Source organism: Gobio gobio (genome assembly GCF_949357685.1).
Source record: "Gobio gobio genome assembly, chromosome: 20".
NCBI lineage: Eukaryota > Metazoa > Chordata > Actinopteri > Cypriniformes > Gobionidae > Gobio > Gobio gobio.
The window spans coordinates 6,795,154-6,821,593 of NC_137113.1; the positions used below are offsets into that span (position 1 = coordinate 6,795,154).

A 26,440-nucleotide genomic window follows, 5' to 3' on the forward strand; every position below is an offset into this window, starting at 1 on the left:
ATGCCAAACTACCCAGTTAACCACTAATGTTTGACTTTGAAAACACCTGCAGCTCAGTGACAGCATCTCCCTGTGAAAAAGCCACTCAGCATGTTCATTTCCCGCTGCTGTACTGCATTTGATTATTTATGAAAAACATTGCCGCAGGCGACATGCTGATGACTCTCCACATGAACAAAGAGAAAAATAGAAGAAAGCTCAAACAGACGCTGTGTAAGAAACACTGGCCGCAGTCCAGATCGAGAGTGAGATAAAGATGCGAGAGAGAAACACGGTTTCTGCCTCCAGCGGTTCTTCATGAGAGCGTCAAGATCCCATCACTACAACGACAAACTGTCCTGAGCGTCCTTCCATTGGAAACAAATGTTTGACACAGGTCTTCTGTGTACTTCAAGGAAAAAGAATTAAAGTTAATCTGAGACAGATGAGGAGGAACACCCAATGACAGGCCCTTCTCCATGTTCACCGGGAGAAACAGGAAATTGTCCGTCGGATCCATGAGTGCAGGCTTATGGTGAATAATGAAATAATCCACTGATGCAGATGAATGTAATCAGTGGTGCCGGTAACATCATGTTGGGATAAAGGAGTGAAAACACACTGGGATTTACTAAAATACCCCCCAAGAGCTTTTCCTTTGAACGAGTTCATGCAGGCTTGTGGCTACAGACATTTCAAGTGAAGACACCATGATATACAAAAACACAATCAACATAGAAGAGTGTGTTTATATATATCTTTCCTTTTTTTCCCTCTGATTACCAGAGTTCTGCTAAATTCAGAACTGAAGAATCGACTCCCTTTCAAGTGTGAATTTGAATGGATTCGACTCCACAGGAAGATACATTGAAATGAACGGAATTTAGGATTTTGATTCACAAACAAACAACTATTGTGAATTGATTCTTTAAAGGATTACTTGTATTTCAAAAAAATTGCAAACTCAGTTAACAGATTGAATCAGTCTAATGAATCCTTCATAGCATGAACCAAATTATCTATCCATCAGTGACGTGTTCTCTAGAGTGACCAATCACGCTTCTCTGTCTGGCAATCTGATGGACGAGTCTGGGTTTGCCAGGAGAACGGCACTTGCCTGACTGCATTGTGCCAAGTGTAAAGTTTGGTGGTGGGGGGGGGGTTATGGTGTGGAGTAGTTTTTCAGGGGTTGGGCTTGGCCCCTTAGTTCCAGTGAAAGGAACTCTTAATGCTTCAGCAAACCAAGATATTTCGGACAATTTCCCAACTTTGTGGGAACAGTTTGGGGATGGCCCCTTCCTGTTCCAGCATGACTGCGCACCAGTGCACAAAGCAATGTCCATAAAGACATGGATGAGCGAGTTTGGTGTGGAGGAACTTGACTGTCCTGCACAGAGTCCTGACCTCAACCTGATAGAACACCTTTGGGATGAATTAAAGCGGAGACTGAGAGCCAGGCCTTCCCGTCCAACATTAGTCCCTGACCTCACAAATGCACTTCTAGAAGAATGATCAAAAATTCCCATAAAGACACTCCTAAACCTTGTAGAAAGCATTCCCAGAAGAGTTGAAGCCGTTAGAGCTGCAAAGGGTGGGCCAACTCCATATTAAACCCTGCAGATTAAGAATGGGATGTCATTAAAGTTCATGTGCATGTAAAGGCAGACCTCCCAAAACTTTTGGCAATATAGTGCATCTATCCACCCATCCATCCATCTATCTATCTATATAGGCCTAAACTTTCAACTTAAACCTAAACTTTCAAACTTCAAGACTTTTTTCAAAAATTCAATTTGCAATTCAAATTGAGTTTCAAATTCAGGAGTTTAAAAGTCATTCTCAAATAAACTCTGAATGTTGCACGCCCCTGTTGATCATGTAAAGTACCAGTAACTCTCCTCAACAATCTGCCTGACTTGTCCGGAGCACAAGCACACAGTGTTAGGGGATCGTTTGCATCTCAACCTTCGATATGAGAAACAGTAACGGTGATGCTGACTTTGCAGCAGTGCTCTATCTCTGGAGCATCGTTCTCTAACCATTCTTATCTCATTACCGTTCCACTCCACTCCACATGAGAGTTTATTCTGGCCGACCTCCAGTCCAAACAGCGCAGCCTGCAAGACGACACTAAACAAACACACAAAGGGCCCCTGCAGGTCTGCCGGTGACATCAGGGTCCTGTACTGGAGGAAGATCAGCATGCAAGACCTGTGATTTGTGCATGCAACAAAGTAGCAGGTTACTCTTATAATATCATCTTCAACTGAGTGAGAATGATATGAGGTATGAGAGTTTGTAATTTACCACAGGTTCAGCAAAGAGCTGCGTTCAAAGGTTGCAATTACAGTCAACACGAAATCCTAATTGATGCTATTTTCTTTCTTAATGCACGTTCTTAGTCTTATTGTGCACAACTAGTTCAAAGAGCAACAAATGAACAAAAGAACTTGCTCCATCCGACTCGATTAACATCCACTTTTCACAATCCCAACAATCCTGATCAATCAAATCCTGTCCTATTTTTTTCTAGTTGAATATCTTGTTTCACTCAGAGATTAAAGAAGTAAAAAGGTTTGCCAATGTTTCATGTTGATCTTAAAATGCTCTTGATGTTACATTACAGGTTCTTTATATCAGCGCATTTGCTACTGGCATCATCTATTAATGCAAAAAAGCTTTAAGGTCTTTGAAGCGCCAGATATTTTCTACATAAAAAGGATTCTCTTATGGCACTGAGCAGAACACTTTTTTTTTTGTTCCAACTAGAGCCTTTATCATGTCAAAACTTTAAAACTTAAGCTCCTGCACGCTCTTCAAAGCTTCTGTAAATGTTGCTGAACCATGCAAAATACAAAGTGCTAGAGAACAGAGCACAGAGAGATTAAATCTTCAAGCACTTTCCCTTCGCACATGACAAACCTCCAGGCAGGACAAAGCGAAAGTGATGCCCTCTGCTGGGCGGTCAGTATGACCTCTGTGCCCGCTGGCCTTCCTCATCTGCCTCTGCAGGCCCATTTAAGGTTCACAGCTGTGTGCCTATGTCATTATTTCTCTGCCATGACGGATCCACAGCTGAGTGTTTCCATGCTCAGATCCCAAATGGACATCCTGGGCACTTAAAGTCAACTTGAAAGGGCATTCACAACCCATTGCGTGTGAAACGTAAACTGTAAAAAAATATGGCGTCACCCATAGGGTTCTGAAGAGCAGACAAACAGCAATCCACCTGTCACTCAAAGTGGCCACGCCCTTAATTATGCAGAACTTTAAGGCTTTATATAATGTAAACGAATGAGTTATAAAAAAATCGACCCCCCCCCCCCCCCACAGTCGTCATGAAGGGCAAAATTAGCAGTATAGACCAAAACCACAATTTGTACCAGGCTGTAAACATGTGTTTTTCTGCTGTAAAGTTGGGCATTTTAACATGGAGTTCAATGAGATTCTGCTCCTTATGGAGCCTGTCCCTAGTGGGGACATTAGTCCCTAATAAATTGTCACTTTCCGTATTGGCTTCAAGAGAAACTGCGGGAGGTTGCCGCTTGGTGTGAAATAGGATATTCAACAAGCAAATTGAATTTGAGAATTTTACTATGAAAATCAAGCCAAACAACTGAATGCACACACACATATGCACAATAACAGAAAAGCGGATACAACAGCATTGTTTCAAAGCAAGGAAATTAAGTTTGCCCATCATTCATGAGTGTAACAAACACTGCAATACGTGTAACAAAACATGCAAACACCGCAATACTTTTTTTTGTTTAACAGTTCTGTCTTATAATTTATTTGACTATAATTCACAACTATTAAACTGTGACTTTAAAGGGGCACTTCAGCGCTGGGAAGATGAATGTGTATTCAAACTGGGTCATTTATGTAGTAGAAATGTGAAATTATTTTTGAATTTGGTGCCTTCTAGAATGAGAAAAGACAGAAAATGTATTTTTGTCTCATGTGGATGAAAGACAACAACTCCCAGAATGCACTTGCTTCACTGGCCTACGAGGCCACTCCCAAAGCCACGGCTACTGGTTATCTCTTGCCCACTGCGGCACCACCCCACCGTCGTTTTGATTTTCATACTAATACAACCATTTCGTTCAGTTAGAGAACAAACTCTACAATTAAAAACTGAACGTGTCTTTTCAATAAAGTGTGAGTGAGCCGAACGAAATTCACGGCACAAACGCAGCAGGAGTCAGATTTCATTCATCACGAGAGCGAAGAGCTGAGCAGAGCTGAGGTAAGCGTGGCGCGTGTCCAGTGTGGTGTGTTTTCAGATCATGCCTATGGAAGCTAAACTTTCATAGGAATTCATTGAAAAGTTGAAACACTCACTTTGCTCCGCACCGCTCCGTTATGAATACCCGATCCGAGCGGCCGTGCTCATTTACATTCTGTGAGTGAGATCCCTCCGCTGTGTGCGGGTTGATAACATGAGGAACTAGCTCCTTCTACTGGCTGTAGTCTCTAGCCTCTGGCCAAAAAATCCTGACCAAAATGATGATATTTGCGTAATCGGAAGATTTTTTCCAGAAATAAAATGCATAATTCTCTCGTCTCAGGGGGACATGAGGGGGGAAAGTACCATAATTTGAATATACTACCGGGTTTCTACTGATACAAAGCTTAATGCTAATCGCTGAAGTAACCCTTTAAACTTATGAAGACAGAGAATGGGAGCTCTGGCATTGCCAATGTGCTGTCAAAATAATAGTCCCATATGTGTCAAAATAAAAGCATTGCTAAAAAATGATGGACAACGCACCTTCACGCTCTCCCATTGTAATAAGCCAAGCCGCCAGTGTCTAAATATGGCGCTGACATCTTGAGCGTGAAGTAGAGCCGCAATATCAAGGCCCCGCCCACAGTCCCACAGAATCGTTTTGTACAATTTAATGCAGAACAACTTATTATGTCGGTGTGAAATAAACCATTATGAAAATGTAGAAATTAGTAGAATGTAGAAATGTAGAAAATAGTCTGTTGGGGGTTTCAGTGACTACTTCGCTCAGAGACGCCGTCAATCACAGCTGTCAATTATGACATCACACCCACGTTTTTATAGCATCAAATAACGAACTAAAACCAAACTTATTTAAAGAACGAACACTTGAACTAACATCCGTGTGATAAAAACTGCCTAAAATGACTTAAACCATCTTTTTTTTTATGTATTTGAAGTGTAATTTGATTGTTTAGTTTGTTTACGTCCTATTACATTACATGGAGAGGGCAGTGTTTATGAGCTATGCTGCATCCGGCCACCTGGGCGTGATCGAGACACTTTGGCTTCAATTTTCAGGATTTGTGTGGAACGCTTGCTTCTGACACATCAGCCAAAGACAAAAACTCATAGGACGATAACTAAAGAAAATGGCCAAATAGTGGACGATAATTGACTTTGGCGATACACTGGTCGACCACTAAACTTCCTACCTTCCGGAATCTACTGACCATATTGTGGCCATTGAGAAGTGTCTACACAGAAGAACGTATCTGTTTTGTTTTTTTTGTTTGTTTGTTTGTTTGTCTGTTTGGCAGGGGGTCTGGTGGGTTTGCAGGACATCTGAGGCCTCCAGAGCCACCTGCCCTTGGCACCCTGATCCTGCAGCATATGCCCATTGAGAAGAGCCAGGAACCACGCAGATAACCTCACGTGACCTTTAGCCGAAGCCAGGTCACATGGGTTGCTCTGCTGCTCAAATACACCATTGCATCATCTCTACTGGATAAACACAATCCATTAGCTCGTTAAAAATGTCAAGCACGGATGTCTGTTGCTATTCTCTGCTTTTCACCAGACCCCATGCGATTCCCATCACTGTCTCTTTTCTCTTTGTGTGTTTCCTGTTGAAACCTGAAGTTAATGTAGTATATAAAAGGGCTTGTTGCTTTTTAAAGCAGCAAATAGCCTTTGTTTTAGATCGAACATCACGGCCTTCTAAAACTACAATTTCTGACATTTTCAATGTACAAAAGCAATGAAGACACATTTGCATCACCTATAAACCATTATTTTATACATGCTATTACTATAGACACAGGTTCCATTCATAATTCGCTTTCTACAAAGCATATTAGTGGACAAAATGTACATACCCTCGAGAAAACAAGAACATTTTCTGATAATTTCACTAGAAGATAAAGACTGTATAGCTACACAATATATTGAAATTAAGAAGAAATTAGAGTGCAAAGTAGTATTGACCATAAATTAATTAAATTAAATACTTTTTTATTTTACACTACAATAGTTACAATATATTTCTTATTTTGCTTTATATTTTATTTAATATTAATCACAATAAAAACAATATAATTATTATTATTATAAAGTAATATTTTACCTAAAGAGGTTTAAGTATCAACACCCAAATTCTTCAAGCTTTTCCTAAAATGTTCAGCCCTAATGATGGTTTACACAAAACATGTTTTAAAATAATTTCTTATGTTCTATGCGCATTCAGTTCCCATTAAAATTGTGATCAAAATCATACAAGAATGATGAATTCTTTCCAAATATAGCTGGTGAAAATGTGTATTTTTCCATATTGCAATTTCTATAGCAGAAAAACAAAATATTGCAATATATTTATAAATTATTCAAATATTGTGCAGGCCTAAAATACTAGATTTTGCATGTGGACATTTACTAAAAAACACTTTTCGGAATGCACAAGCATATACTGCAGATATCAGCTTCAAAGTTTAGAGTTAAAAACACAACATATGATTTTTATGTAGTGCGTTACTGTCTCCCTGCTGTGCAACTGCTCTACTAAAGATATTCAAGGCCACACATGACGGATCGGGCATGCTTCGGATAAAGCTGTGAGAGCGAGGTGATGGATCACCTCCACCGGGTCTTTTTGCTTCTGTCTCTGGGTCACACCTGTGTACACCGCGAGCTCCACTCGTGCACGAAGACCCCCTGAGAGAGTTACGGAGCACGCAACAGACCTCTGCATCAGAGGGCCCGATGATCCGTGATTCCCAGCACCTCAGATTTACACATCCTCACGGACATGAGGGGAAATTAGCCATGCCGGAGGCCGAAGGCTCAGCTTAGGTCTGTGATGTGGCGAAGGAGCCTGATACTCCTTCAAAATGCGGCAGACGTCCGTATGAGGGCGTTTAATCCCAGAGAGGGTCCCTAATGAAGGGTGAGCAGGCACTGGATACATGATTAATCACATCACAGGCCTTGATTCCCCACATCAAGGGCACCACAGCTACAACTTGAAACATGACGAGTTTTCAAACTAGAAAAAGCTGGAATGAGACACAATTATTTCTGTCCAACTTGACCGAGTTAAATGCGACTAAGTGTTTATTCCACCATAAAAAGTAGTTTAAATCGTAATGAAGTATATAAAGGAGCCAAATGGACAATAAAGGTCAGTGTGATCTGAAGAGTCTTCACACCTTTAAGGAAGTAATTCAATGATGTGTTAATGGTGTCGTAAAACAGGAGGCCTCAAACGGATGTCCCAGAGAATTCACAGAACATTTCAGAAAGAGAGAGAAAAAAAGAGTTCATTTATAAAAAATAAATATTCAATTCGGCTTTTTAAAGAGTTGAAATCTACAATAATAACGACAACAAAAATAATAATATTTCTTATAATTTTATTCTATAGTAGAACACACAAAATAATTAAATAAAAATAAAAATGCCTTGCCTCTGGAAATAAAAAAAAATATATGAATGAATGTGTTTTTTTTATTCTGATTATAATTTAAAAAAAATTAATTTCCAGAGTTTGACACTGACTATTTTATTTTATTCAATAGACAGAAGGAAAGAATCTAGGAAAAAATAGATACTAGGAAATAAAATAAATCATGAAGACTCATTTAAAATTTACAGAATTTGTCGCTGGCAGTCTCATTCGGCCTTCAAAAGACTTATCAATTAATACCAATATTTTCACATTTAGACAAATTGTACTATTTTTAATTCTCAATAATTTGTCCTGTTGATTCAAAAATGCATTAAGAAGAACAGGCATTACAAAAGAAAGTGAATAAGATCAATTATGACTTCATGCTGACTCTCCACTTTCAAGTGGGAAAAAAACAGCTTTTACTTCTCAGAACTCTGAATGTATAATGCTTCTTTGAAACACACCACCTTGAACATTTATAATTAAACCAAGAGTCAGGTCAAAATGTTTCATCGTAACTTCATGAAGCCACTGAGGCTCAAACAGACTTTTAGGACTGTTTTAACAGTTCATGCACACTGTTGACAGACGCAGAACAATTCTGAGCCTAAAGTAAAAATCTTCATTTTCTCCACAACAAAAATCTTCAATATCAAATTCCTCAGCAGCGACTGCTCAGTCTTATAATTCACAGTGAATTACACAGCCACGATCGAGCTACAATCTTAAACAACTTATATATTTGTATATATTACAATATTTTGCTGTTTTATTCTTAAAGCCAATAGCTTGATCTGCACATTTATATAATTCAATTGACTCTCAACTCAATGGGGCTTGCAACGCCAAGGTCATGGGTTCAATTCCTAGCGTTGTAGTACTTGAGACCGGTCTTAAGACCATCTTTTGAAGGTCTTGGTCTTGTCTCGGTCTCGACCACATTTGTACTCGGTCTTGTCTCGGTCTCAGACCAAGAGGACTCTGGATTTTGTTTCAAGATCAGTCAAGACCACAACTACTGGCATATTAATTCATTGCTGGTGCATCGTTTGATTTATTAATTAACATTATTAATGTGATTGAATGTAAAACGTATACTGCTTCAGATGAAATCAATAACTAATTAATAAGGGATTGAGTCAAAATTGTTACTAAAATTAATACAAATTCTCACAAAATTCAAGATATTGTTGCAAAAAAAGTACTTGTATGAAATCTGGATTTTTATATTATAATGATATAATTAAGCAATACCACAAGAGCAAGAGAGCCGTTTTCACACAAATTTGAGCATGACTGCAAACTTGATATTGCTTTTATACAAACGTTCAATACATTTTTTTCTCAACATTATTTATGCCTTTGTAATTTACCAATTCAGAGGCATCTTCGACTACCTCTGCAGTGCAAATATGAATTTTGTTCTTAATTTTTTCATTTGATTGGTAACAGCTCTGTATAGTGTCATATTCTAATTATTCTTTATGAATTTAAAGGTCCCATGGCATGGCATTTTTCTATTATTTTATAATGTTTCCTGAGGTGTACTTCTATTGTTAGTATGATTTTTACATCATAAAATGTCATAATTTAGAAATAAAAGGCATTTTTTCAATACTGATGTTTGCCCTGTGGCTGAATGCCCTGTTTCAAGAGGCGTGTCTGCTGTGAGACGTCAGTAAAAACGCCCACTGTTGTGATTGGCTGACATCTTTGCATTTTAAATGAGCGGAGGGGGCGTGGTTTAACGAGGTCTACGACGCACGAGCAGGCACGAGCTGCTGCCAGAGAGACGGATGGACCTGAGTTCACTTCACATCAGTTCTGTCAGTCTCAGTTCAGTGAACTGTTAGTTACAGCATATACTTCAGGTTATTAGTCTATTTCTAGTCGGAGGGACTGTCACTCATGTCAGAAAGTTAGTAACTTTAGTAAATTATGGATCAGCGCTGACTGGAGACGCGAACCGTTTAGAACGATTCAGTCCGATTTGGTGAACTGATTCGGTTCACTAAAAAGAACCGATTCGAATGAAAGATCGTTCGCGAACCGGACATCACTAATGTACCAGAGACTGAGCTCAGCGATTGCAAACAAAGTTATTTATAGTAACTACTGAGTTATGAGAGCGCTGTCAGTCAGCGCGAGTCTATTGTGTTTGTATCTGAGAGTTCTGAATAAACACGAGTCCCAGTCACACCGAGTCCGTCTTCATCATTATTACCAACTTTGTAACACATGCAAAGTACCATTACAGCTGTCGAGATGAACGAGTTACGAGTAAGTGTTGATAATAGCATTATTTTTAGATATGTTCCTATCATATGGAAAGCATCAGTGACGCGCATTGAGTAACTTACACAGCGCAAACAAAGACACAACAGCAGTAATCGAATGTAATCCAGTTTATTGTGGGGAAAGCTGGCTAGCCTAGCCGGATACCCTCACGCTTACCCCCCTTCTGCTTAATCTCACGCCGCGTTTGGTGCCTCCGCTGTGGGCCAGATGCAGTACTGGGGGTCGGGGATGTTGAAGGCCGAGCTTCGGCGTGTGTGAGGTTTATCTCTAAAGATGTTACTCTGCTGATATTGAGCAGAAACTCATGACTGTATGCACATTGTAGAACAGATAGACGCGACGAGGACGTACAAAAACACTGACTCACAAGATAGAAAACACGAAAACACCGTTCTGTCGGGAGAGAGAGAAGCCGCAGTGTGTGCACGAATAATAAATAATTAGCTACACATCAGAAATCACTGATCACAGATCAGAAGGAACTGAAAAAAGACTTCTGTTTTCATTTGTACATCCAAACACTGAGAAACTGCCAGCGTTCACTCGTTCACAAGCCTTGATCTCTCGAGCGTTTGCATGGGCGTGCCAGATTCTCTGGGCGGAGGAAAGGGAGGAAACCGTTCCTGCTTGGACGTCAAACCAGGAGACTTCAGGATTGGCTCGTCTGGCCTGTCATTTTCTCAAAGGCAGAGAAAGACAGCCAGAACTCGGGTTTACATCGATCAACATTTCTATCCAATTGGGGACAATATTCAGGCTAGGGGAACTCATATTAATGTTGAAAAACCTCATAAAATGAAAATTTCATGCCATGGGACCTTTAAGGATTGCTGGTCTTGACTCTGTCTCGCCCTGCCTTAGTCGAGGGGTGCTTCTCAATTCTTATTTGTGCATCCTCGTTTCCTTTCCTAGCTTCCTTTCCTTGCGTCTTATCTCCACCCCTTCAGGATGCGAGGGAAGGACGCAAGGAAAAGACGCGAGGATGGAGGAATTGAATCAAGTGAAATGATATATCCTCCCTCCCTTTAGCGTCACTTCAAAGCGTCGCCAAATAATGATGACTCTACACCGCTGGATTTAGTTTGCACATCAGGATTCTTTAACATTAGAGATAACAATTTATATTGGAATAGTTTCAACCCCTACAAAATACCACATTTGTCCATATTTTATTTAATATTACTAGTTATTAACTGCTTTTTATTTGTTGTATAGTATTACAGTTTGTTTCTTTCATTTTCTTGTGCTTTCAGATAATTCTGCCACTCTCAGTTGTTGTTATTTGACATGCATTTGTGCCTTGTACATGTAAACATAATAATAATAATGAATAAACTTTGGCAAGATGTGAAGGGGGAGGAGAATTTATACGTTTAGTCGATAAAACACTTCCGCAAAGGATACACCCGTGTCTCCTCGCTCATGACTCCTCAGGAAGCCTCCTCACTCCTCGATCCTCGCGATGCAATTAGAGAGCTGAGATGTCCTATAAGATGGCTGAGCTCGGTCGGTTTCCCGGTCATAGGATGGAGGACAGAGGAGCGAGGAAACGAGGAGGGATATTGAGAAGCACCCTTGGTCTTGTCTTGGTCACAACACACATTGGTCTTGGTCTCGACTTAGTCTCGGATTAGGTCTTGACTACAACACTATCGATTCCCAAGGAATGCATGAACCAGGGCCGTAACCACCATAAGCATAGATTTGGCCACCCCCCCCCCCCCCCCCAAACATGGAGATGGCCAAATCCCCCTACCGCAATATATGATATTTCTTAATGTTGTTCTCCATTATGTACCACTCTGTTTGTAATTTGTTAACAGACCGTTTAAATCGTTCCACTTTTAGGCTGGTCTGCGTGAGCGGTCTCACAATGCTCGTCAATGATGGCCAGATTAAAAGAAAGCGGTGCTTAATGTTCACTGAAGACGAGTGCGAATTCCAACGCGCCGCTTTTAGTTTTTACAGTAAAAGATATACATTTCTGAACATTTTATATTTGACAATGGATATGTTTTACAACCCACAGTAACATACAGTGATGCAAACTACTCAACTTTCGCCATTTTGAATATTGAAAATATGCTATCATTTAAATGATGTCATTCATAACGACAAGAAACATTTGTTTTGACATAAAAAAAAAGAAAATATTTTTTTAAGAAAATATTATTTGCAAAGTTTAAATGGATTACTTAACAAATATATAGGCTATAATTAGACCAATAACTTTTTTTACCATTCTTATTTATTTATTCCCTTAAATCCCTTTTAATCCTCCAATCACTTAATTTCTAAAAAAGACCCCCCCCCCCCCCCCCCCCCCTCCCAAAAAAAAAAAAACAAGACATGTTCAAGACATGGTTACGGCCTTGGCATGAACTGATAAAATATACACTTTCAATGCAATGCAAGTCGCTTAGGAGAAATGCATGAATGAAATTAATTCATTAGTTAAAAAGACAATATGCCCATTTATTCATAAAGCACATGCAATATTGTGATTTATCTCAGAGCTGACTGTATTTAAATTCCCTATAGAGAATTGAAAGAGAAATCCACTTGAACAGGCTGTTGAAGAGGTGGGCGGTCAATATTGTGCTTTATTGAGAACATAATCGGCCCTGACCTTCATATTGAGAGGGTGAAATGCTCTGGAACGGGTCAGTTGAGTTTAAGCGTTTGACCTCTCTCTCTCTCTCTCTCTCTGTGTGTGTGTCAGGCAGTCATGCATGCAGACATCCTCTGTGTTTAACCTACATGTGTGCAACTGTCTGTCCCTGCACTCTCCTCTCCTCCGTCTGTCTTTCATTAACCCCCCCACACCCTCAACTGTGTGTTTTTCCAGGGTGTCTCTTGCTCTCTCTCCCTCAACAGTCCAGCGGCATATGAACAGCTGTCGGTTCGCCTGAAACTCTTTCTGGCCGTCATGCATTCACCACCAGATACTCAATCCCATTCAGCTGTTTTCAGCTCTGCCACGATCCATTTCTGGGTGTGTAGACGAGCTCACTCTGATCGTCGGCGTACTGTACGCCTGAAACTGTCATTTGAGAATAGGACATGGGGGGACTGGAGCGAAAACCAACAGACAGTATGAATGTTATAGTAAATCTCTACATAAAATGCATCCAGAGCGCAATTTGCACCCTACAGAGACTGAAAAACACAATCCAACAGAGGGAAAAAGAGACAGTTCACCCAAAAATTAAACTGGCGCTTCAAAGATCCCAGATCATAGAGCCGAAAAGTATCTTAAGAATCTATAATGCATCAAAACCCCTTTTAAAAATCAACATAAAAGTTCGTAAAAATCTTAAAAGGTTAAGATTTTTGAATGTTTTTGATACCTCTTGTTTGATAACCCTAACCCTAACCCTAACCCTAACCCAAGGTTGCATTTATTTATTCAAAAATATCAAAAACTTTAATATATATATTTAAATGTTATTAAAACTGAATATATTTTGAAACATAATTGATTTCTGTGATCAAAGCTGAATTTTCAGCATCATTACTCTTACATTACAGTGTCACATGATCCTTTAGAAATCATTCTAATATGATGATCAAGAAACATTTATGATTATTATCAATGTTGTGCTGCTTCATATTCTAGTGATTTTTAGGATTATTTGATGAATATAAAGTTTAAAAATCAGCCTTTATTTGAAACAGAAACCATTTGTTACATTATAAATTAGGGATGCACAATATATCACCATCATGGGCCAGATTTACTAAACAGGGCAAATTAGCGTAATAGCGCAATTCCAAAAAAGAGCAGATGGGAGTGAGAAGTTCTGCGTGTGATCTACTGACGAAATGCAAATGAAAGAACACAGAAGCAGCTGGATCATTTCCATATTGGCCAGCGCAAACTACCCATTAGTGTCTGGTTTAAAGCTGCACTATGTAAGTTTTCGGTCCGCTAGAGGTCACCTATTCAAAACAAAGGCGTAGCTTGATGACACCAAGTTTGAGCGCAGAATCTTGGGACATGTGGTCTTCACCTCACAGCCGGTGGAAAAGAATCGGGATAGGACTCGGGCAGAAATCATGTTCATGGATGCGATTATTAACTTTACTGTAGTATAAAGCAGAAGCAGGAGCGAGTGTTGTGGAGCTGACACAACCCTCGCCCTCGTGAGCAGCGGGACTTTTATTATGTCACAGTCGCCGGCGCCATTTCCGCTTTTCCGGTCATGAGTATGAGGTAACGCAGCTCTGTTTATCATATTAGATACATCTGAGTGTGTTGAAAATGATGTTGTGACGTTACTCTGTGCGTTCTCTCTGCGGCTGCTATGACACTTGTTCACACTTGTTACATTCCATGTGTTTTCTTGTATGTATTGGGGGGGGGGGGGGCTTGTTGTCTTTTCCATTCTTCTTGTTTTGCTTTATCTAGGGAGTCACCGCAGACAAACGCTATACTGTTGTCACTAAGCAATGAGGAGGGGCGTTCGACGTAACGAGCGGCGTCGACCAATCAGCGGACGTGCTGGCATGATAAAAGGCCCCATTTCTTGTGAATGGGCAGTGAGGGGATTCATACGAACTCTCACTCATCTGTCTTATCTGTGACTATCAAGTACCCTGTTCATATGTTGCAGTTTGTGCTTAGTTATTGCCGAGTTAACACTCCTTTGAGGTTTGTTCATTATTATGTCAGTGACACACTAGTTGCGTCTGAGAGTGTTTGCACGTTGTCGTTGTAGTGCTCGCAGGTGTTTGAGATCAACACTGAATCATTACACGAGTATGAGGCCGCGGCGTGTTAACCATCCGGTAGAGTTGATTCCTTTGTTAAGCTTTAGTTGCCTGTTTTTGTTCTATTTAGGTAGATCGTTTTCTTATTGTTATTTAGTTAGAAAGGGAGATCGCCCTCAGTTGTAATCTTGTTTTGTAGTTAGCGTAGTTTATTTTGAGCGTCGTATACACTGAATATCTCGGTTTTGTTTCTACATTTTTCTTTCGTTAGTTAGTAGGTTTGGGTTAGTAATGATTGGGGTTTTGTTTTGATTGTTTCATTGATTTGGGCGACTCTCTTGTTATGTTTCAGTTTTTCTACCTTTTCTTATATATGTGTTATCTGTTTTGGTAACTTATTATTTTATGGAAATAAACCTTTTTAACGCTGTTAATTGAGTCTGTTGATTCTATTTGCTGCCTGCACACCTCAACAGTTGGATCTCACAGAAGTGTTGCGTCATCATCCCTTTAACATGTCCTTTAACATCTCCTAAGCACGTAACAACACTGCAGTGAGAGTAAAGCGTTTCTGCAAAATAAAACCAGAAACCGAGGGGAACGCAGATTTGACGGGCGACTTTTGTTTTGACTTTTTTGAATTTGCTCACGATTTACAAATAGCTGGAAAAACATTTGGGATATTGTAAGTACTCAACTGAACAAAATATATAACACTGGCCTAGTGGTTTTTGGATATTTTACTGAAAAAATGTTTCATAGTGCACCTTTAAGACATGCTTTTTTGGGCGGTAAATAATGGCGCAAACACCAGTAAATTGACGAGCGCAAATCTTAGTAAATCACCTTGCATGATTCATTTAAATACTCTCCTCCCATACATTTTGCATCTGAAAAGGAAACTCCTACAAATGCATGTGCAATAAGGTCAGCCACAATAAGGTCAGCTCATTTATCACTGCGTGTCTTTAGTACATCCTGACAGTAGTTTTTTAACGCCAAAAAAGGGTTTGTGTTGGTGCAAGCTGTTAGTAAATCTGGCCCCATATTGGTATCAGCCGATATATGTTCATTTTTTATAAAGTTATAATTTTCAGCCCAATAAGAAAATGTGGCCGATATATTAAACCCAGAAAAATAATGTATTATTTCCTTCAGCTGAGACACATGAGACGTTCGCCATGATGGTTTTGAATTGCTTGAAATATGACTGAAATCACTTCAAATAGGAAAATGTTCAACATGTGCAGTGCAAGTCTGTCATATCGCTACATTAAATTATAATAAAAACATTATAATTGTATGCTGTATATTTAGATTTATTGGCCAATATATCGGTTATCCCTATATATTATGAATGTCTTTACTGTCAGTTTTGATCAATTTAATGCATCCCTGCTGATAAATGAAAGTATTAATTTATTTCAAAATCTTACTGACCCTTTCTCATATGAAAATTATATTTGGAGAAAAATAGAATAGAATCAGAATAGAGCTCAGCCAGATCTGAGAGAAACTTAGATAAAACAATGTCTAAGTAGTTATTTCAATGTACAGTTAGTTTATCATCAAGTGGGCATAAATAAAAGCACCAAATCTCAAGCACTTATTGATATATGAGCATTAAATCAGTAGCCACTCGGCTAGATATCAGCATTTACATTGACCATTGAAAAAACATACAAACAATGAATAGTGTGCATTGATAAATCATACGCAACAAGACGAGAAATGTGCATTACGGAAGCAAATAAGGTCAATTTTGATTTCCTGTTGACTTTAATAAGGCGAAATAACAGATGCTTCTGAATGGCATCTCCGCAACCCTTCTGCATTTAACAACTGATCATACCCATAAACCGAACAATCTCTGCAGACGCCAGCTCATAAAAGCCCGCCATTAAATATTTCCAGTCATTTTCCGCCTCCAGCGGCCTTTATGCTGGACCACATGCTGGACTCAGAAAACATTCAGCCCTCGTGAGACCGCGGGGAGGCACCTGTTCTGATAAATTCACTCATTAGTCTTTAACGACGGCAGCCAGGTAACCACTTCCTGTCACAGCCGTGGCGTGTTTCACACCAGGGGGGAATTGTGGGAAGATGAGCTGTTGTATTATTTTCCCACAGGAAGTGAGTGCATGACAGTCTTAAAGGAACAGTGCACCCAACATTGATTGGTTTTGTTTCTTCCCGGTAACATAAACAGGGGATGTTGAGAAGAAAGATATTCTGTTTTCCAAGCAATAAATGTGCCAAAAAAGCACCATAAAGTAGTCCATACAACAACAAAGTCGTACGCTATTGGTTTTCACTTGTCATGTGACAAATTGCGAAATGGAATGTAAGATTTTCAGTGAATAATGACATAATGATAACTTTTCCCTTATAAAGATATCATATGACTTCAATATGACTTTGTGCTCATCAAGGCAGCATTTATTTGATCAAAAATACAGTAAAACAGTAATATTGTGATACATTATTACAATTTAAAAGAACTGTCTTCTATTTATTCCTGTGATCAAAGCTGAATTATCATTACTCCAGTCTTCAGTGTCTCATGATCCTTCAGAAATCATACTAATATGCTGATTTATAACATTCAAAAGAACAGCAGTTATATGAAATATCATATTTTAAACATTATATACAGTGGGGAGAACAAGTATTTGATACACTGCCGATTTTGCAGGTTTTCCTACTTACAAAGCATGTAGAAGTCTGTAATTTTTATCATAGGTACTCTTCAACTGTGAGAGACGGAATCTAAAACAAGAATCCAGAAAATTGCATTGTATGATTTTTAAATAATTAATTAGCTTTTTTTTTGCATGACATAAGTATTTGATCGCCTACCAACCAGTAAGAATTGTCTTTAAGAAGCCCTCCTGTTCTCCACTCATTACCTGTATTAACTGCACCTGTTTGTACTCGTTAACTTACCTGTATAAAAGACACCTGTCCACACTCAATCAAACAGACTCAAACCTCTCCACAATGGCCAAGACCAGAGAGCTGTGTAAGGACATCAGGGATAAAATTGTAGACCTGCACAAGGCTTGGATGGGCTACAGGACAATAGGCAAGCAGCTTAGTGAGAAGACAACAACTGTTGGTGCAATTATTAGAAAATGGAAGAAGTTTAAGATGACGGTCAATCTCCCTCAGTCTGGGGCACCATCCAAGATCTCACCTCGTGGGGCATCAATGATCATGAGGAAGGTGAGGGATCAGCCCAGAACTACACGGCAGGACCTGGTCAATGACCTGAAGAGAGCTGGGACCACAGTCTCAAAGAAAACCATTAGTAACACACTACGCCGTCATGGATTAAAATCCTGCAGCGCACGCAAGGTCCCCCTGCTCAAGCCAGCGCATGTCCAGGCCCGTCTGAAGTTTGCCAAAGACCATCTGGATGATCCAGAGGAGGAATGGGAGAAGGTCATGTGGTCTGATGAGACAAAAAAAGAGCTTTTTGGTCTAAACTCCACTCGCCATGTTTGGAGGAAGAAGAAGGATGAATATAACCCCATGAACACCATCCCAAACGTGAAGCATGGAGGTGGAAACATCTTTGGGGATGCTTTCTGCAAAGGGGACAGGACGACTGCACCGTATTGAGGGGAGGATGGATGGGGCCATGTATTGCAAGAACTTGGCCAAAAACCTCCTTCCCTCAGTAAGAGCATTGAAGATGGGTCGTGGGTCTTCCAGCATGACAACGACCCGAAACACACAGCCAGGGCAACTAAGGAGTGGCTCCATAAGAAGCATCTCAAGGTCCTGGAGTGGCCTAGCCAGTCTCCAGACCTGAACCCAATAGAAAATCTTTGGAGGAGCTGAAAGTCCGTATTGCCCAGCGATAACCCCGAAACCTGATGGATCACGAGAAGGTCTATATGGAGGAGTGGGCCAAAATCCCTGCTGCAGTGTGTGCAAACCTGGTCAAGAACTACAGGAAATGTATGATCTCTGTAATTGCAAACAAAGGTTTCTCTACCAGATATTAAGTTCTGCTTTTCTGATGTATCAAATACTTATGTCATGCAATAAAATGCAAATTAATTATTGAAAAATCATTCAAGGTGATTTTCTGGATTTTTGTTTTAGATTCCGTCACTCACAGTTGAAGAGTACCTATGATACAAATTACATTCTTCTACATGCTTTGTGAGTGGGCAAACCTGCAAAATCAGCAGTGTCTCAAATACTTGTTCTCCCCACTGTGTCTTTATTGTGGTCCAATTTAATGCATTCTCACTGAATAAAATTATTAATTTCTTAAAAACAAAACTGACCCCGACTTCTGAACAGTAGTGCATGCAATGTGTGTGTGTGTATATAGCGTGTATATATATATATATATACACACAGAAGAAAGAAAACCATGCACATTTGTACATTTGTAATGACATGAGGGTGAGTAAATGATGACAGAGAGTTTTAATCTTTCGCTGAACTTTAACTTTAAACATGCCAACACACTCACAGAAGTGGGAATGAACTGGTTTTCCCACACGCTGCGTCTGGAGGGAAAGTGAGCGGGTGTAGAAGACTCGGGACAGTGTTCACACACAGTAGTCGACGTCCTCTCTCAAACACATGTTGGTAGCAGCGCTGCTTTGATCGTGTGTCTCTGTAACCTTGTTGTCACATCAACGGTTTCTGGTTTTACACCCCACTGTGACGGGCTCATCTCTCTTCCTCGTGTCTATTCTCTCTGTTCTTTCTCTCGAGTTCCACCTCACATCTTTCCACACTCATCTTTCTAGGTTCCTCTGCACTTCCTGCCTATATATGCCTTTAATGACTCACAAATGACTAGGAGACAGTGCTTGTAAAAGAATCAGACAAAAAGAGCCAGGAACCATTCTTAAAGTGCCCCTATTACTGTTTTAACGGCTCCTAATTTTGTTTTGGAGGTCTCCAACAATAGATTTACATGCATTGCAGCACTAGCTCTTTTCTCACAGTGTCTGAAACGTAACAATAAAAGATTCAGTCTCTCTAAACCCCTCCTTTTTGAGAGCTTCCTCTGCTCTAATTGGTCAGATAGCTATGGGTGTAGAATATGCAGGGGACGGGCGGGACGCACTTTTAATAAAACGTAGTCAACCCGCTCCGAGCCGGATTCGAACCGCCATCACCTGTGTGGGAGACAGGTGCGCTAACAAGTACGCTAAAGACAGCAGCCACTAAAGTCAGTCGCTAGTGCGCCTCAAGCATAGACTGTAAAAAAATATGGACGTAGTGTCCGTGACGTCACCCATAGGATTCTGAAGAGCAGTATGAAGCGTAAAGTAGGGACGAGCAGGCCGTTGTCATCTTGGATATTGGGCAAGGAGGCAGGACATGGGCAGAGCTGAGGTGACGTGATGACTAACAGACAGCAGACAAACGACAATCCACCTGTCACTCAAAGTGGCCACGCCCTTAATTATCCAGAACTTTAAGGCTTTATATAATGTAAACGAATGAGTTATAAAAAAATTCACCCCCTCAGAGTTGTCATGAAGGGCAAAATTAGCCGTATAGACCAAAACCACAATTTGTACCAGACTGTAACCATGTTTTTTTCTGCTGTAAAGTTTTAACATGGAGCTCAATGAGATTCTGCTCCCTTCTGGCCAGTCGATGAATTGCAGTTTAAGTCACTTCCGTATTGGCCTCAAGAGGCTAGGGGAAAGTATGTTGACACGCACCGCTCTTATTGGCCTACGTCCGTTACACAGGCAAGTGGGATCACGTAGAAGCCAATGTGAATAAATCTAGACTTAAATTCAAAGTGATGAGATAATCGATGCATGACCTGTCATTTTATTCGTATCCAAAACGAGGCAGTCTGAACACTATGGAGCGCCATGGGGCAGTCGTGGCACAATGGTTGGAGAGTCGGACGTGTAACCAGAAGGTTGCGGGTTCGAGTCTCAGGTCCGGCAGGAATTGTCGGTGGGGGGAGTGAATAACCAACGCTCTCCTCCACCCTCAATACCACGACTGAAGTCACTGAACCCCCAACTGCTCCCCGGGCGCCACAGCAATATGGCTGCCCACTGCCCTGGGTGTGTGTTCACTACTGTGAGTGTGCACTTGAATGGGTTAAATGCAGAGCACAAATTCCAAGTATGGGTCACCCCATTATTCCTGTGATCAAAGCTGAATTTCCAGTCTTCAGAGTCACATGACCCTTCAGAAATCATTCTAATCTGATGAGTTAAAGGGTTAGTTCACCCAAAAATGAAAATTCTGTCATTAATTACTCACCCTCATGTCGTTGGACACCCGTAAGACCGTTCATATTCGGAACACAAATGAAGATATTTTAGTTGAAAGCTGATGGCTGAGAAAGGCTTCAGACAGGCCTCCATTGGCATTCAGTACATTGACACTTCCAAGATCCATGAAAAGCACTTAAAATGACGTTACAAAGTCTATCTCACCACAGTGGCTCTACAATAATTTTACGATGCGACGACAATAGTTTTTGTGCGCAAAAAAAAATCAAAATAACACCTTTATCCAACTTGTTCTCGACTTCCGTGTATGCCTCCACGACGCATGCGCGAGAATATGACGCAGATCCGGCGTTCGGACATATGACCCAGAAGCGATTTGTTTACGAGCAGAGGAAGACGCGCGTGTCTAAGCTGTTAGATTCGACATTGATCGTGCTTTAGGTCTCTGCGTAGTGCTCAAAATGGGGCTTAGTGTGTATTTCATGGATTCCCGAACGCCGGCGCTACGTCATATTCTCGTTTTAACGACGTTTTAAGTGCTTTTCATGGATCTTGGAAGTGTCAATGTACTGAATGCCAATGGAGGCCTGTCTGAAGCCTTTCTCAGCCATCAGCTTTCAACAAAAATATCTTCATTTGTGTTCCGAATATGAACGGAGGTCTTACGGGTGTCCAACGACATGAGGGTGAGTAATTAATGACAGAATTTTCATTTTTGGGTGAACTAACCCTTTAATGCTCAAGAAAACATTTATGATCATTATCAATGTTGATAGTTGTGATTTGAATCACTTGAATCAACAAACTTTTTTTTACATACTTTAATGTAAATAACAAATGTTATGCAACCAAAACCGTTTCACATCATTCTCTGCATAATTCATGCTCTTGACAAAAATGGTGGCAAATGTACCATAGTTTTACACCAGTACCAGTAACTAACTATACTGTAAACTATGATAGCAAGATTGTCTATATAAGATGCTCCACATCTCCCTCTCCCACTAGCACACCTGTTTTTAAGTGCTCTGATTTAATGAGGGTATCTGTGGCTGATCAAGCACCATGTCGCCGTAAACGTTGTGTCATTTATCAAATCTGCCAGTGTTGCATGCAGCGGGTTTGTTTCATTAGTGCAGCCCCTCCATTCGCATCATATAATCACCATGACTGCGTCCACCAAACACGCACAGTCTCATTTCATATCAGTTACCGTGTCTATGATGAATGAGCTTTTAACTATTAATGATCGTCTACATGCAATTAACTCAGCAGAGCACACAATAACATAATCATCACACGCACACAAATACTTTTAGCATCAGGAGGCAAAGAAAGACTGATTGTTTTCTGTGTTAATTAAGAGCACTTTACCAATGATGATGTGTTTAGAGACACTGAGAGAGAGAGAGAGAGAGAGAGAGAGAGAGAGAGAGAGAGATTAGGAGTAAAGCAACTGTTCAGGTTTAGTCTCTAAACTCCACATAGGCGAATCTCACGAAAACAAGGCTACGTCATATCTTATCCCAAAATTTGCACCACTAAATTTTCACGGTGACATGACAATTAAAGCATATTTACCTCCAAAACTCTCCTTGCTGTAATAAAATGGTAAGGCATTTGGGGATTTTTTTTTTTTAAATGGCGTTATTCTCATTAGATCCTAGTAAAATTATATAATGTATTTATCAAAAAATACTGCAATAAAATGATTTCACATCAAATACCACCCTAATATACATGTCATATTTACACTTTTTTTGCATTACAGTAATGAAAATAAGATTTTTGCATTATTGTAATGAGAATTTGGGGGAGAAATGTGCCTAATTATCATAAAAGTAATGCTAAATAAATAAATAAATCCTATTGCCCATAATAGCCTGCATTTTCCTGGGAATAAAACTCAAAAGAAATAAGAAATGATATTTTAAGTATGACATTCAACCACATTCAGCTGTGTTTGCCTATGATAGCCACCAGAGGGCCCTGAACTACATTTCCCATAAACCTTTGCCTGGACTCATTATCTTGTGATTACATCCACCTGTGCATCATTAGCTTGTTAATGGCTGCATTGAGTGCATTCAAAATTGCATATTTTCCCAACTATCCACAAGTTTCCTACGCCCCATGAAGTCTTGCGTCAAAAGTGGGAGGGGAGCATCTTCCGGTTCGAAGTAAACAAGCGGGACTTTATGCATTTCCATCGTAGTTTATGCGCACGTTTTCGTATTGGATAGAAAATGTATCCGACTCAAACGAGCGCATACATTTTTTATGCGCATTTATAGAATTCATGCGCATCTTGGCTTTTCCATTCAGCATTTTTGATGCGATATCCCAAAATGCGCATAAAAATAGGTGGATGGAAACATATCTTATTGACATTCAACAGTTGACAGTCATTCAAGCTCTCCAAATTTGCTAACGATGTGGGAACACAACCTCAACGAACTTTCAAAAGGGTGAAACAACAGCACCTTTATCCTCCGCGGTAGTTGGTTGGGAGGATGACGTGAAGAAGTGGCATTGTATCGCATATGGTAGCATTTTTAGCTATTTTCTAGATTCAGTAGACTGTGAGGCGGTAAGGCGATGAGCAATTTGAAAAGCTCAGAGGCGTATATCTGTCGGAAACTATCTAAAAGCGGACATTGAGCCGAGCCTGAGCCTACACGTTTCCGAAAAACACTTAGCCTCTTCACTAACTAGCACACAAAATACCATTGGTATAGTACTTCCGCCGCCTCACAGGAAGTTGTACCCATGTTCTTTTTTACAGTAGCGCCCCCCGGAAACTGGTGAATAGTAGGCGAAAAATTGTATGTGACAAAAGTATGTCCGAATTCACAGTACTCCAAAAATACCCGGATGACCTACTTCTTCCAGCGAGAGTGTGCGTATGTCCATACGATGGACACTTTACTATCCCAGGAGGCCACAGGTAGTGATGGGCAGACCGAGGCTTTGAAAAGCACTGAAATAGTTGAAGCAAATGTGCCATATTGTTGCAAAGCTTCGAATCAATCCGACACATGTCTCTACGGCGACACCTAATGGTCACTTGCATGTTGATCTGAAATAACCTTGACAATGATCCATATAAAAAAAATAGTTTTTAACAACTGACACTACATGATTTTGGTTTTGTAACCTGTAGCCTCCTCATTGTGAATAACTATCAGGGTTTTTTTGGTCATTAAAAATGAACATTAATAAAATGAATAGGTGATGGATTAACTTGTAGGTAATTTAGGTTCATACAGATGTGTGCCCTTCTCAATCAAACGCAGTTTCGACAGGCGCCACCTGATAGGCGCATTCACGGTTCAATACGCGCTTGTGAATTGCGGTTTTTTTTCGGTTTTGCATTGAATTAATTATTTTTCTACAAATTCTATCATTTGCCTCCAACCCAATACTGAACAACGTGACATACATTCACATCACCCGTTGGTGGTAGAGTTATACTCACGGAACAGTAAAGATATTCACAACCAAGAAAGTTCATTATTTGCATGCGTTTTAAAGCCTTGCCGGCTCATTCGCGTGCGCGGTTTTAACATGCGATTTTCAAACTTTTTTCTGTCAAACACGTGATTACTGGACTAAGTATTCGTCTTACTGCGCTAATACTGTCAAATACACACAAGTTTAACATAAAGTCGGTTATGTCTAAAGTGTAAGTAAAATCGTGTGTGTCTGTATATTAGATGCACGGAGGTCTTAAATTGACAGTAGCGCAGGCTATATTGAACACGCCGTCCTTAAAGGGACAGTTCACCAGTAAAATTATGACATTATTTACTCACTCTAATATTGTTCCAAACCTGTATTAATTTCTCGATGACAGAATTTTCATTTTTGTATGAACTATCCCTTTAATGTTAATACAACAACAAAAGACAAAGAGAAAATCACTCTCTGCTCTTGACTGAAAAACTAATACAGTAGCTTTAATAAGAATCAATGTATATTTTATAGAGAAGTCTATGTAGTGTTTTATTTTTACATTTATTAATTTAATGTCATACTTAAATACTGCTGTACAGCTCTGAGCTGCCAGTGTAAATCTTTATATATATATTTATTTTATATTTTACGATACACTAGGAATGTGTACAAGTTTTTTTTTTAAAGCAACTTTTTTAATTTTACTTTTTTTTTAAAGTAAAGTTTTAAGTTTAAGTAAAGGTTTTCAATTATTTTAAGTAAAATAAAGAAAGAGTACTGCAATAAAAAATTGTCTTTTTTCTCCTAACCTCTTGCTGTTCCTGTCGCCTAAGAATAGAATAACAAAAAACTGATGTGACAAGCCATCAGAACCGAACCGAACCGAACCGAAAACCGTGGTTAAAAACTGAGGTATGTATTGAACCGTGGACTAACTGTATTGTTGCATCCCTAGTTATTACACTGTAAAACATTTCCGGCCTCTCCAATTGAACATTTTCTAGTGACTGGTCACATCTACATTTTTCAGTTGGCCAAATTGAATTTCTGTGAATCGATACAATTTTATTCACAGAAATTCAATTTGACCAACTAAAAAATGTAGATGCGATCAGTTACTAGAAATGTTCAATTGGAGACCTGAAATATTTTGCAGTGTATCTGGTTTGCCCTGTATTTGTGACTCTATGCCTGTTATATATGGATTACAATAGTGGATTACCCTCAATAAAGCTGCATTTGGATCTCCAACTCAAGTCTCGGAGCAGTTCGTGACTCTGCCATGGAATCATTCTCACAGTGATCATCACAGTGTACTGACAAACCACAAAGTTATCACAATAAAACCATCAGCAAAACAGAGATGTTCTGTTATTGCCCCTGTTAACAAAGCGCAAAAATCCCCGAAAGAAGCTGTTCTGGAGAAACATCAGAGCATGTTCTTCATTCAAAATGTGCAACAGTTCATCAGTTGTGCTGCTTTGAGAATAAGAGACTTAATCTGCTCCCAAAACAAACTGTGACAAAACCAAGCGAGCTGCTTGTAGACGGCATGTTAATTACTTCATGTGGAAACATCAAAATGACTTGTCAAAGTCAAAACATGTGCAACATTTGCAATTCACGGGTCAGATGAGGTAAAAAACAGTGTCTAAGAAACAGCTGTGCAGTTTCACTTATGTGTGCCCATGCCCAAAACTGCTGTTTGACTATAGGCAGCGCCAAAGGTTTGCCACACAGTCATGTGAAAGTTGTAAGTGCACAAAGCAATTACACTAAAATGTGTCTTACCAGCTGTAAACATCCCCCCGGTGCAGTAGACAGTCAGCACGGACACAACATGCGCGCAGACCGCGGGCAGGAGCGCACACTTCGGGCTGTACCGGCTGGACATGGTGCCCGACGGAAATCCACACGGATGTTCCATGCGGATCACGGCTGCACGACCATAATATAGAGCAGCGGAGGCAGACAGACGGCAGCTGAGGACTTCCGACACTTCCTGAAATGTGAGAGACTCTCAGAGCGTCAGGAGCGTTTGGACGCGCGCGCCACACATCAGCTCTCCATGAGCGC

General features: G+C 40.0%; 1 protein-coding gene across 2 annotated transcripts in view; it reads right to left on the reverse strand.

Annotated features, from left to right (window-relative positions):
- adam12a (ADAM metallopeptidase domain 12a) overlaps positions 1 to 26,440 on the reverse strand; it is a 173,656-nt gene extending 147,216 nt beyond the window's left edge. The window contains exon 1 of one of the 2 annotated variants that reach the window (XM_079846048.1): positions 26,156 to 26,440. In XM_079846048.1, coding sequence (XP_079702174.1) covers positions 26,156 to 26,291 — 136 coding nt within the window. In that variant the 5' untranslated portion in view covers positions 26,292 to 26,440. The remainder of the gene's footprint in view (positions 1 to 26,155) is intronic. The other variant, XM_079846049.1, reaches the window with a different exon arrangement.